This window comes from Elgaria multicarinata, chromosome 4 (genome assembly GCF_023053635.1).
Source record: "Elgaria multicarinata webbii isolate HBS135686 ecotype San Diego chromosome 4, rElgMul1.1.pri, whole genome shotgun sequence".
Lineage (NCBI taxonomy): Eukaryota > Metazoa > Chordata > Lepidosauria > Squamata > Anguidae > Elgaria > Elgaria multicarinata.
The window spans coordinates 70,574,506-70,587,095 of NC_086174.1; the positions used below are offsets into that span (position 1 = coordinate 70,574,506).

The 12,590-nt window shown below is 39.0% G+C and overlaps 1 protein-coding gene across 1 annotated transcript in view; it reads left to right on the plus strand.

The window, feature by feature from the left end:
* Window positions 1-342: 342 nt before the first annotated feature.
* The window catches only part of TFB1M (transcription factor B1, mitochondrial), a 33,703-nt gene continuing 21,455 nt past the window's right edge, over window positions 343-12,590 (plus strand). The window contains exons 1-5 of the mRNA XM_063124526.1: window positions 343-474; window positions 2,403-2,556; window positions 4,337-4,488; window positions 7,903-8,011; window positions 9,149-9,300. Of these exons, the coding sequence (XP_062980596.1) occupies window positions 2,424-2,556; window positions 4,337-4,488; window positions 7,903-8,011; window positions 9,149-9,300 (546 nt within the window). The 5' untranslated portion in view covers window positions 343-474; window positions 2,403-2,423. The remainder of the gene's footprint in view (window positions 475-2,402; window positions 2,557-4,336; window positions 4,489-7,902; window positions 8,012-9,148; window positions 9,301-12,590) is intronic.

Here is a 12,590-nt window from a genome sequence, read left to right on the forward strand (position 1 = left end):
GTGTGGCGGGCGGAAAGCACGAACAGGAAAGAAGGGAAATCAAGGATGAGAAGAGGGAGCGAAATAAAACAGAGACGTCAATAAGGAGTTAACTGGTAAACGCCATTGACGCGCTGCAACTTTCCGAAAATTCATATTAAACGCGGCTGAGCGGCCGTCCCCTTTTTAAGAACAGCCAGTGAGCGAGGGTGGGGTCCTCCTGGGACGAGGAGACAAGAGGAAGGGGTAGAGCGCCTTCCTCTTGTCTCCTCGTCCCAGGAGGCGGGAGCCGCGTTATGCATTTCCGTTCAGCATTCATCCACATCCGGGGTCATATAGGGATTTCTTTTACGAACCGGGGGTGGGGGGAGGGAGCAGGAGAGGTTAAATCACGCTAACTAAAAAACTCAATGCTATTAAGCAAGAATTAGAGAGCGTTTCGGGATCTCTGGGCCCTCTCCTGCACGCCGCGTCTTTCCTCGCGTCTCCTCTGAGGTAAACGGGGTTCTTAACAGGGATTGTGGCGCGTGGACTGTCTTTGCCTCTGGCGCGCCTCCCTCCGCCCCTCCCCTGCTGCACGCGCCGGCTGGTTCTTCTCATCGCTTCCCTCCTCCCGCGCAAACTCGTCTCGAGGGAACCGGCCGAGCCAAAAGGAAGCCCCGAGCGCCCGTGGGGTGGTGGATGGCCGCCTCCCTTTTCTCCACAGCCGGCCCCCCTACAGCAGTTCAATTGTAGCACATCACCAGGTGCTGGTGAAAAGCTTCCCGCTCTGATTTCTGCAGATCAAGCATCTATTTAAAAGGCAGGAGAGCAAGCCTGGCGCGTCTCTCTCTGAGCAGTTGGCAACTCCACATCTGACTCTCATGAGAGCTGGGAGGGCACCAGTGGGGGCTGCTAACGTTGAGCAGGTTATTCTGCCTCTCCTGGTTCAATGCTTTACTCGGAGGGCTTTTTCTCAGAGCCACACAATCAGTGGGCGCTGTGGAGAGTCGCGCCAGTCACTTTCCTGCCGCGGCAAATACGACCCCCCACCCCCCCGTCTCCAAGCTAGGCCTTGGGTGGCCGCTTCAAAGAGTCGCACCCGCTACTTTTTCCTCAGTTCCTTCAGCACCGTTCTTCAGAGTGGCAGCGAGGCGAGAGCCACACTGGATGTTTTCTTTTCAGGCGATCACCGTGGTTACCTTTCCCACAATTCCTCACTCCGAAAAAGGACCCTTCAGAGCTGAGTGTTTCTGAGCCTTTAGCCCACTTAACCAACAAAAGTAACATTTACATTGGTAACTGGGACACCGTCTTCAAGGGAGAGAGTGTATGTTGTTTCTAGAGATGTAGAATTTCTGGAAATTTTGAAGACATGGAAAAACCGTTTATTTCTGGGTGATTTTTTAAAGGGATTTTTTTTGAAAAATTGGGAAAAAATGCGATATTAGCACTTTTTACGGATTGAAAGTCATTTTTTTACTTTAGGAACAAAATGTAATTGTGTACAAGTTGGTTTGCCATAAAATTATCACATTTGGTATATTAAAAGTACAGTGTATTTAAGCAATTATTACAAATTGAATTTACTACTTTAAATTTTTGTTTTTCTTTCTGTAATAAATGAAGCTACAAGGTCCTGAACTGTAAGGAACACCTGGGCTGTAAGGAACCTCTTTGGTTTTGCCAGTTTATGAGGACCAGGCAAAAAACAATTTTAAAAACCTCCAGAAGAAACCATTAACATTAGTAACAAAGAAAGTTATGTGTCAAGCAGACATAAAGCACCCATTCCCATAAAAAGAACTGAGAAAAAAAGGGGACCAAGATTCAGTGAATATGCATGGAATTTAATCAGACTCATTTTCTGAACTATAGCTATCACTATCAGTTTCAATCTCTGCTTCAATGGCAGTGCCCCCTAGACGCAGAAATGCATCTTGCTCTTGCATTTGAGAGCTGTAGTCTCAGTTTGGAACCTAGGACTTTGCTTGTCAGTGCACAGAAATTGTAATAGTCTGTTACTGTACATAGTTTGTAGAAGTCATTTGGAGAAGTAAATATATGAACACCTTGTCTTAAAAATTTGATTCACCATGCTAAAATAAAACATTCTATAATGCTTTTTTTCTTCATTTTTTTAGAAAAAACAAAAAGGGCTTCAGAAAAAACAGGGGAAATGGTTTCCCCCCTAATTTTCCAGTTTCCCCCCCAGGCCTTCACATCTTTAATTTCACATACTTTTTAAAGAAACTTGACTAATAACACATTTTATAAAGGGGGAAAAAGTATTATGCGTGTTAGGCGCTGCTGACCTAATTAGAAATAGATTCATGTATGTGTAATTGTTTGTAGAACTTTTAAGTCTTGTTTTCATATTGTTTTGATAGTTGAATATATAAAACTTTGCCAACATATTTTTCTCTATTCTTATGTTTTGCTAGTGACGAAGAATAACTTGATCAATGGCTATTTCAAGACAAGTGGCTACTTTCCGTCTACCACCTCTTCCAACAATTGGAGAGATTATTAAACTATTTAAACTCAGAGCTGAAAAGCAGCTATCCCAGAACTTCCTTCTGGATTTGAGACTTACAGGTTAGCTTTCTGTGTCATCTGTAAACTTTTATTTATGAGGTATTTTGTGGTTTTCTAGCCAATTTTAATTGTGCTTAAAAAGATTGACATTTTTAATAGAAGTTTTATTTATTCAAATTATTTGTTAGTTGCTTTTAAGGGCCAAGCGCTAACAAACTGACCTAGTCCGAATGAAAGAACTAATGGAATATTAAGTGGGATATGTAAGCATAAGGTGGACACAACTAATTGGACGCATGAGAAAAAGTGCTTTAGGTCACTTGAGGACTATCAGATTATATATTCAAATCACCCTTTAAAAGTATGTGACCATATACTAGGGATCTTATTCTGATCATTGGTCCATCTAGCCCTTTTGGTTGCTTTTATGTTAAATTGTTGACTGTAAGCCACATGGGCATTGTATTACACAGGACAGACATGGGATATAAGTATTTTAAATAAGCACTGGGTACTCCCCGGTGACCAGTTTATGCCATTTATTTATTTATTTGTTACATTGCAAATGCCCCTAATAACATGTGCTATGGGGAGTGTTCAGGTTAAAGACATCAAATACAAAATAGCATAAGAAGAGCCATGCTGGATAAGACCAAGTATCCACCTAGTCTAGCATTCTGTTTGCACAGTGGCCAACCAGCTGCCTCTGAAAAGCTCATAAGTAGGGCATGGTTGCAACAGCATCCTCCTGCTTGTGTTCCTAAGCAACTGATGTACATAGGCATACTGCCTCTGATACTGGAGGTAGCACATAGCCATCAGGACTAGTAGCCATTTTAGCATTATCCTTCATAAATTTGTCTAATCCTCTTTTAAAGCCAACCAAATTGGTGGCCATCACTATATCTTGTGGTAGCAAATTTCATGCTTGTGTTAGTGAATTCCATAACTATGTGGAGAATGTTTCCTTTTATCTATCCTAAATATCACCAATCAGTATGGATGAACTCAGGTACTAGTATTATATAAAAGTGAGAAAAATGTCTCCCTCTCCGCTTTCTCCATGTAGAATAAGCCAGTGCTTGTGTAGTATAATTGGTGCTTCCTAGGGCAATAGGAAAAGGTAGTGATTTGCTGCTGAAATTCACTGGTAAATTCATTGAGAGTAAATATTTGGAAGTCGGTTGATTTTGGAAACTAGTCTATGCTTCTAATCTGGGTTGGGAACTCATTGTAGATTGGAAACTTATTGGCGCTTTTTCTACAAAATCGGAGTAGCCAGCTTGAGCATGGCTTTATATGTGTCTCTGTGTATAAACAGTTTTATAGTTCAGGTTATATACTGGAAATGAAATGAAATAAATTATGATTTTTTAGCTAGTCTTTCTATACAATATAGAGCCTCGTGTGGCACAGAGTGGTAAGCAGCAGTTACTGCAGCCGAAACTCTCCCCACGGCCTGAGTTCGATCCCAGCAGAAGCTGGTTCTCAGGTAGCTGGCTCAGGTCGACTCAGCCGTCCATCCTCCCAAGGTCGGTAAAATGAGTACCCAGCTAGCTGGGGGAAAGGTAGCTGCGACTGGGGAAGGCAATGGCAAACCACCCCGCTACAAAGTCTGCCAAGAAAATGTCAGCGAAAGTAGGCATCCCTCTAGGAGTCAGCAATGACTCAAGTGCTTGCACGAGAGGTTCCTTTCCTTTCCTTCTATACAGTGCATTCTATACAAATTTAATTGGATGATGTCCATTCTGAAATGAATTGTTTACTTTAAGAACCATTTCTCTTAATGAGCTTGATGCTTTGAAAAAGTAAAGCCATGTCTATGTGTCCTTTTTTGCAGATAAGATAGTGAGAAGTGCGGGAAATCTGAAAGGTGCCTATGTCTGCGAGGTAGGCCCTGGGCCAGGAGGAATCACAAGATCCATTTTGAATGCTGGTGTTGCAGAACTTCTATTAGTTGAGAAAGATCCTCGTTTTATTCCAGGACTCCAGGTATCGAAATACTTGCTAAAAATTGCCTGTCCATAGTAATAATTTTGTAAGTTACATTGTGTTAAAAGTTGAATATTCCATTGAGGTCTGTGTCATAAGCAGCATGTTTCGGTTGTTTGTTACAGCCCAGTCCTAATCCAGTTTGCTCACAAGTTAGTTTCATTAGGTTCAGTGGACTTACTTTCTAGTAAAATATTTGGATTCAACTCTTAATCACAGATATTAAGACCTTTATCTGTTTGTGTTTTATCTGTGTTGTGCTTTGATATTAGCTGCCTTATTATAATAGAAGATTATTCTAATATACAACTTGACTGCATTCTTTACTAACTGGGAGTCTACTGCCTGCTAGTAATATTCAAAGATGATATAAACTTATTATAAAATAATTACTAAGTATTTTAAGAATTTTAAAAATTGTAATTCATCTATCCAAAGTAGATGGAACCTATATCCCTTCAGGACGCTCAGAAGGCAGGATGATTTCTTGCTGTTTTCCCAGTGTCTTCAAGGCTCAACACAATACTAGGGAGAGCTCATCTTACCCCTGAGCCAGGAAAAGTGTGTGAGCTCCTTGACAATGCAGTGGGTTGCATCTAGGCTCTGTGTTACATGAATGGAAGGGCTCTGCTCATAGAGCTGCTTGTGTCCAATTTTGGGGGTCACCTGCAGCTTTAATTGTTGCGATGAAGAGGAAATTTCACCAGGTTCCCCATATATACAAATGACACCTGCTGAAATTCCCTTTTCAATACAACTGTTAAAGATACAGGAGCCCTGTCCTCCTTTTCATATGGTCACCCTAGGATCACACACACACCCCATCTGGACCACAGCTAACACAATTCATCAGAGTGCCCTAGCACTCTGTGTGGCATTTTCAGGATGCTGTGGAAGATGGGGCAGCAAAGTCTACTTCTACCTCCTCAGTTGCACATGCCTAAATTCAGATACAGCCCGTTGAGATTTTTTCCTCAGGTTAAAATATGCACTCACAAATAGTTGCTGTACTAATGCAAGGGCACTCTCAGTACTGATACAAACAGATGATATATTTGCATGGTACTTGAGCACTAAAGACATTTTCCATCTGTTACACCTAATTGGAATCCTGCTAAATTATACCTGTGAGTAAGACCCATTGAACTCAGTGGGATTTAGTTTGGGCAAACGTGCATGGGATTGTGCTGGTAATAAGACTTGCAGTTATTTGGTCCAGCCATTAACTACCAATGATTAGAAAGATCATGAGCTTGTATCATTAGGCTTGACAGTAATCTACCCAAGTAGGAAAAAATGGCTTAATATTTGAATATACATTTCAGTACAAGTCCTAGATCGATAGATACATATACAATAATTGACACTATAAGAAATGAGTCAGCCTTCTGCATGAGCAACAGGCTTTCATAACAGCAATTAACAGGCTTCTGATATGCTGCAGTGTTCTGCAGATGTTGTTTTTGATAATGTTGAATGAAAATAAACAGTCAGTGGCTTTTGATTGCAATTTTTGAAGAGATACATGATAGCTTCTACAGTAAATGGGAAAAGGATTTCAAAATTCAACTTTTCTTGATTCGTAGTCCCAGGTTTTATTAACCTTACTTTGGCCTACAATTTTTAAAACTGCTTTTGTATTATAGTCTGTTTTGAAATACCCTTATGGTCCAGCTTTTACTATAGTTAAAATGCCAGAGAAGAAAACTATGTAATTGAATAAGATCAACCATTTCCATTACTAAAGAGCACACTTTTTCTGCTAACAATACTTAAGAATTTTTAAAACACTTCACATATATTATTTCAGTAATCCTGACACAATCCTCGAAGATAGGCCATTCTTCTGTATACAAACTAGCTTTATTTTCAAAATGGGATGATACGTTTTCTCTCTTCTGTACTCCAAGGGAAGAAGCTCCAAACTGTAGTTTGGAGATTGAGAACATATAGAAGGCTTACACATTTCCCCTCCCCCAAATACGTAGATTCTCCCTTCCTTTTATGGTTAGTTGTAACTATAGTTTGCATGATATTTGAATCTGGACAACAGTGATTTCAGGCTAACTATGTCTAAACACAATTAGCACCAAGAGAAATTTGCAAACCCATTTGAAAACACAGTTGCACGGCAGTCCTGCTTAGCGCTAACCATAGTTTTCCTAATTTGAATGATATGGTGAAGTATAGACACACAGTAATCCATAGAAGGAAAGGGAGAATCTGCACAAGATAGGGAAGGATGGAGAATATGAGCCTCTGGCACATTCCTCATTTCCAAACCATGGTTTGGCAGTTGGCAATTTATGAACTAAGATCAGAAAGCAAGTTTATTTGTATTTATTTATTTATTTTGAAAAGAGAGAGAGTAACAACTAATCCTTGGAACAGGAAAAAAGAAAATACCCTCGAAAAAAGAACTTTAAAGTTCAAAACACTTGAAGCCATTTTGAAAATAGAACTAGTTTTTTACAGCATTTTGGATAGTTCTATTTTTTGCCATTGGATGGTGCAGCTCCATAGTATTTGTATGATCACATAATGCAGTTGGTCTAAATATTGTACATAGATTACTATTCAGAAACAAATTTTTTTGTTTCCATTTGTATTTATTTTAAAATTTATTTTAAAATTTATTTTAAAATTTATTTTAAAATTTATTTTAAAATTTATTTTAAAATTTTAATGTGGGTTGAGGGTTTTTAATGGAAATTGTTTTATGTTTTATTGTAAAGCACCACAATGCCAGAAATGGTGTGGTGGCACTATAAAAATGTTTTAAAAGAAATAAAATAAAATAACATTTATACATGTTGGGTTGGATTTAGACTTGGTCATACTTAGAGAAGAACCATTGAAATAAATGGGATACAAGTTAATCATAGGTCAATTGATTTCAGTGGATCTACTCTAAATATGACTAAGTCTGGATCCAACCCATTGTGTTCCAAGTAATACAGAGGAGTCCCAGAAAATCCATTTACATGGATGGGGGACCAGCTTTTTTTATTTGTACTTTTTAAAATATATGAAAACGTGATACAGGGTTGTATCAAATTGAGCATTTATACTTGTCACTCTGCTTATGAAAGCCTCCTTGATCCAACAAATGTTTCTGTTGTTCGAAGAACAGCAGAAATGAAGTCTTGCTTCATTTTATCACAGGGTGTGAGGAATGGTTTTCAATATAAAATCTTAAAGTTGGTGTGTTTTGGTGCCTTTTATTTTTCTGACACATTAGCATTCTATTTAGCTTTCTTTATGGCATGCCCAGTTGCCTGATTTGACTCTTTCATATCTTAGTGTGGTGCATTTCAAGTGTAAATACTCTTACATTACAGAAGTTCGAGAAAGTATATATATTCAAGTGTGTTAAATGAGTGAATCCTTTTTTTCCCTTTGGAAAAACTTCAGATGCTCTCTGATGCTGCTCCAGGAAAAGTCCGTATTGTTCATGGAGATATTTTAACATATAAGTTGGGTCAAGCCTTTCCAGACCACCTTATGAAGAACTGGGAAGATGGTCAGTATAATAGAACTATGGTTATTCAGAACTCCCTAAATTTGATTGATAGATGCATATTGATAGAACTAAACGCTAAATTGTTTTTGAATATCTGACTATTGTCTTATCTTGGCATAAATATATGATTCCTCAAAGCAATTGTGAATATTGTTTGAGCTTGCTTCTGGGGTCAGTAGCAGTTTTGCTGGGACTTCAGCAAAGGAGGAAAGGATTAAACCTCATTGCGCTGCACTTTGTGGACCCAATGAAAATTGCCATCTCTCCACTTACTGTTACTTATGTAAAAAGCCCAGATGTGATTACTGATGATGCATTTAGTTTAACCTGAAGAAATGATGTGTTGAGGATCCTTAATGGAGAGGTGGATGAGATCTGTGGAGCAGGCTGCAAAGATTTTCAAATAGTGATTAGCCCCCATTTATCTGCTTAAAATGATGCTATATGCTTGATTAGCAAGTATTGTTCAACATGAACAATCCAAATAGCTATTATGAACAGAAAAACAGTTTTGATGGTTCACATAATGAATGTTCTAACTGCTAATTATATGTACCACAGTTTCAGCTTGTAAAAACCTTTATAATTATTTTTGTACACACAAATATGACATTTAAGAAAAGACAAAATGCTGTATTTCATCCAGCATGTCTCTTTCTCACAGCAAATAGAAATCATTTAAAACATCTAAGCATTTATAGACATAAAGAGCAATAAATAATTTTGTTTATTTAGCTGGTGTGGTGTAGTGGCTAAAGTGTTGGACTGGGAGTCGGGAGATCTGGGTTCAATGGGGCGTGTTGCCTATGATCCTGGTATATAGTAATTTCAGTTTCCCATGCCATGCAATTGGGTTTAAACGACCACAGCACTGTCAGTATATTGCAATTCACAAAAAGTTAGAAATGGGGATGAAACACTCCATGGCAGTTGACTCTATTAAGGCTGAGAAATATATGTAGTAAGAAACTGACCACATCTTCAGATCTATTTGACCCCCCTATATAAGTGAAGGTTAATCAAATTTACATGAATGATAGTGTGCATGTGTGATGCAAAAACATTGTTGTAGAACATACGTAGGTTGTGTACTCTACATAGAGTCGATTTTTAAAGCAGTGTCTTTTTCTCTTACAGATCCACCAGACATACATATTATTGGAAATCTGCCTTTCAGTGTTTCAACCCCTTTAATAATCAAGTGGCTTGAGAAGATATCCAACAGAGATGGACCTTTTCGTTATGGTAGGACACAGATGTCTCTAACCTTTCAGAAAGAAGTAGGGGAGGTAAGTTTGTATATTTCCTTACTATTGGTTTTGGGAAGAATCATCTTTGGTTGCTCTGTTGGATAACCTCTTGCAGGAGAAAGATACAAGGAGGGTGACTGTTTATCCTGTGTTATATATCAATGGCTTTTGATACCATTGACCACAGCATTCTTTTGGATTGTCTCTGCAAGCTGGGAATTGGAATAACTGTGCTACAATAGTTCCTACTTGTGGTTCCAGAAAGTAGCATTGCCTTGGCTCCCTGGCAATTGGGTGCCACACAGTACCATCTTGTCCCTGGTGCTATTTAACATCTGGGTAGGTCATTAAGAGATTTGGGGCAAGGTGTCATTGGTATGCTGATGTTACACAGCTCTGTTTCTCTATGACATCTGAATCAGGATTGGCTATGCTTGTTCTTAACCAATGCCTGGATGCAGTGAAGAGTTGGATGCCAACAAGCTGAGACTGAATCCTGATAAAGACAGAGACTCCATGGCTGGTGATTCCCAGGTATGGGAATTGGATAATTGGCTTGTTCTAGATAGGGGTGCACTCCCTTAGAAAGAACAAGTATGTAGTTTGGGGTGCTCCTGGATGCATCATTGTCATTAGAGGCCCAAGTGGCTTTTGTGACAAGGAGTGCCTATTACCAGCTCCGGTTGTTATGTCAACTATGGAAGTGTGATGCTGTGAATTCCATTATGTTAAGCCTGATTTTACAGTGTTCCCATTCTGATAAATGGTGGTAGGCTATAGCAGATTTTTTTAATTCCAGAAATGTTCATTATTATTAATTTTTACTCACATCAAAAAATAGATGCATTTGGGGTGGGGGTGGGGTTGGTTCCATGAGTTAGATAAATGAGATTGTATGTATTTATTATTTTTAGTAGGCTGTTCACGGACCCCCTGAACCTCTTCGTGGCCCGATCCGGAACTTCTGGATCGGGCCCGAACCGCTTTGGTTGATCCGCCCGTCCCCTGCTTCACTCCACGGAGTGAGACCTGGAGGGGCAGATCAAGATTTTGCCCCCGCTTTTCCCTAATTACTTTTAAAAAACAGACCACAGATAATTTGAAAAAAATATACAATCCTATTTGTGCAAATTTGAAGTCCCTAAAAATTAGGGTGTGTGCTCCACTTCGCTTTGGTTCGTAGAAGCGATAGAACGTTCAAGATTAGTTCTTAATGTTAAGATGTAGAAACCATCAGAGTCAACCTTTCCAGACACTGCAGTCATGAGACAAACCAGACCCCTTTTATCTGCTCTCAGTCCTTGCGGTTTCTGGCACAAAAGCTTCAGTTCGGTTTGCTAAAATAATTAATAGTATTAGCTGCTATTCTGAGCTTAGCAATATGGCTAATGGATGAATCTTTCAAAGCTAAAACAGGCTGAAAATGAAGGAAAGCGGTATGTTGGCAACCAAGAGGAAACACAAAGCTGAGAACAGAAATGCAGCCTGTGCTTTATATAGCTATAACCAGCTGTATATGCTACCAAGTTTTTTCTTGTTCGTGACATGTAGATTATAGTGTTTCTGCACATAACGTAGCTTAAATGAGATGCAAAATAGCATGCACTAAGTTTATTGTACTAAGCTGATAAGACCTGAAGCTACATAAAATGCAGTAACAGGATCATGGTAGTAGAATGATCTTGTTTTGGTAGATGCTGTTGAGATTTTTAAGTACATCTCTATTCTGCCTTTCCTCCGAGGAGCTCAGGCTGATGTATATGATTCCCCTCTTTCTTTATACCTGCAGCATCCCTGTGTGATATGTTAGGCTGCAAGATAAGACGAACCCACTGTAATCTTTTGAGTTTCATGGCTAAATGGAGATTGGAACTCAGGTCTCTCTGGCTCTAGTCCAAGATTAATTTCATTTAGATGTACAGTGGGCTCAATCCAGAGATTTAAAAAGATGTAGTGCACAGATTTGGCTATTGTGACACATGCCTTAGTTATATTGCAGCAGGAGTACTACAATGTACTCTCCGTGAGTTTGTATTTGAAAAATGTCTGGAAACCTCAGCTTGTGCAAAATGCTGATTGGATGTTGCAAACTGGCTGCCTATTTCAAATTGTTGTTTTTCACGTTTAAAGTGTTATTTGCTTCAGGAACAGAGTAGGGATCTCTTCTGCCATATGAGCCTGCTCTCACATTGTTCATCTACAGTGGCCATGTTTCTTTTGTTATGTGCAGACTTTGGAACTCACTTGCTGTGATTACCTGCTTCCCCCCTCCATTTATTGGTTTTCTACTATTATGTTAAAATATTTCTGTTTTAAGAGCCCTTTGATCTGTAAAGTCCTTACTTTTGCACCTTGGCCTCCTTTGCCTTTGGGTTCCTTTTGTTGTATTTTATTGCTCCTGTTTACCCTTGACCTGGTGCTCTGGTTATTGTTTGATTACGGTGGATTTTTATTTTATTGCATTTTAGTATTTTATGGTGTTCATGTTCTGCGTGCCTTGAGCTTGGATAAAGGTGGGTAAAATATTTTTATTAAATATAACCACTAGTTCGTTTGATCCATTTGTAGGCACAGGTAGCTCAGGGTCATTTTGAACTACAGGCTTCATTTTGCTATGTTGGCATTGCTTACTTCTGCTGGGTAGGTTTTGATGAATCCTCCAGCAATTTAAAGAGTTTGTTAAAATTCATTTTCTTATATTGCTGAGTCATTTTTTGACTTTTCCTACCAACTTTGATATTTTTGCTCTTTTTTTGTGGGCCTTTCCTTTGTTTACTTTTCTTTTCCTTGATAGATTTTTTTATGGAGCATGTTGTTTTTCTTGTCAATGTTTCCATATGTCTCCTTTTGGTTGCCCTTGCTTGTAGTAGAGCAGGCTGGCTCCATGACTCCCTTACATATTTCAGCCATAGTGGTTAACAGCTGGTGGCATTTTGACAGGAATTGCTTAATTAACTCCAAATCCTTGGTATTGGAATGATATAGTTCTCAAACATTCTTTCTTTTGAATCCAAAAGTCCCTGAAGAAAAATCTTATCTTGTTTATCAATAACAGGGGAATATACATAATTTATCTCCTCAAGGGACTCATCACACTCTTGGACCCTTAGGTTGGTCCATGTGGTTTGGCTCCTCCCAGGAGTTATTTCTTCTGGAAGTTCATCAAGAGAAGTATCTTAAAGTTATCAAAGCTCCTGCCTGTGCCATGAGATGCTGATCAGCTCCCTATGCTCAGTGTGAACAGCAGATTAAATACCATTATGACTATTATATGAACATTTATAAGTTACAAGTTCAGTGCTCATGGTAATGGTTGAAAACAATGTTTG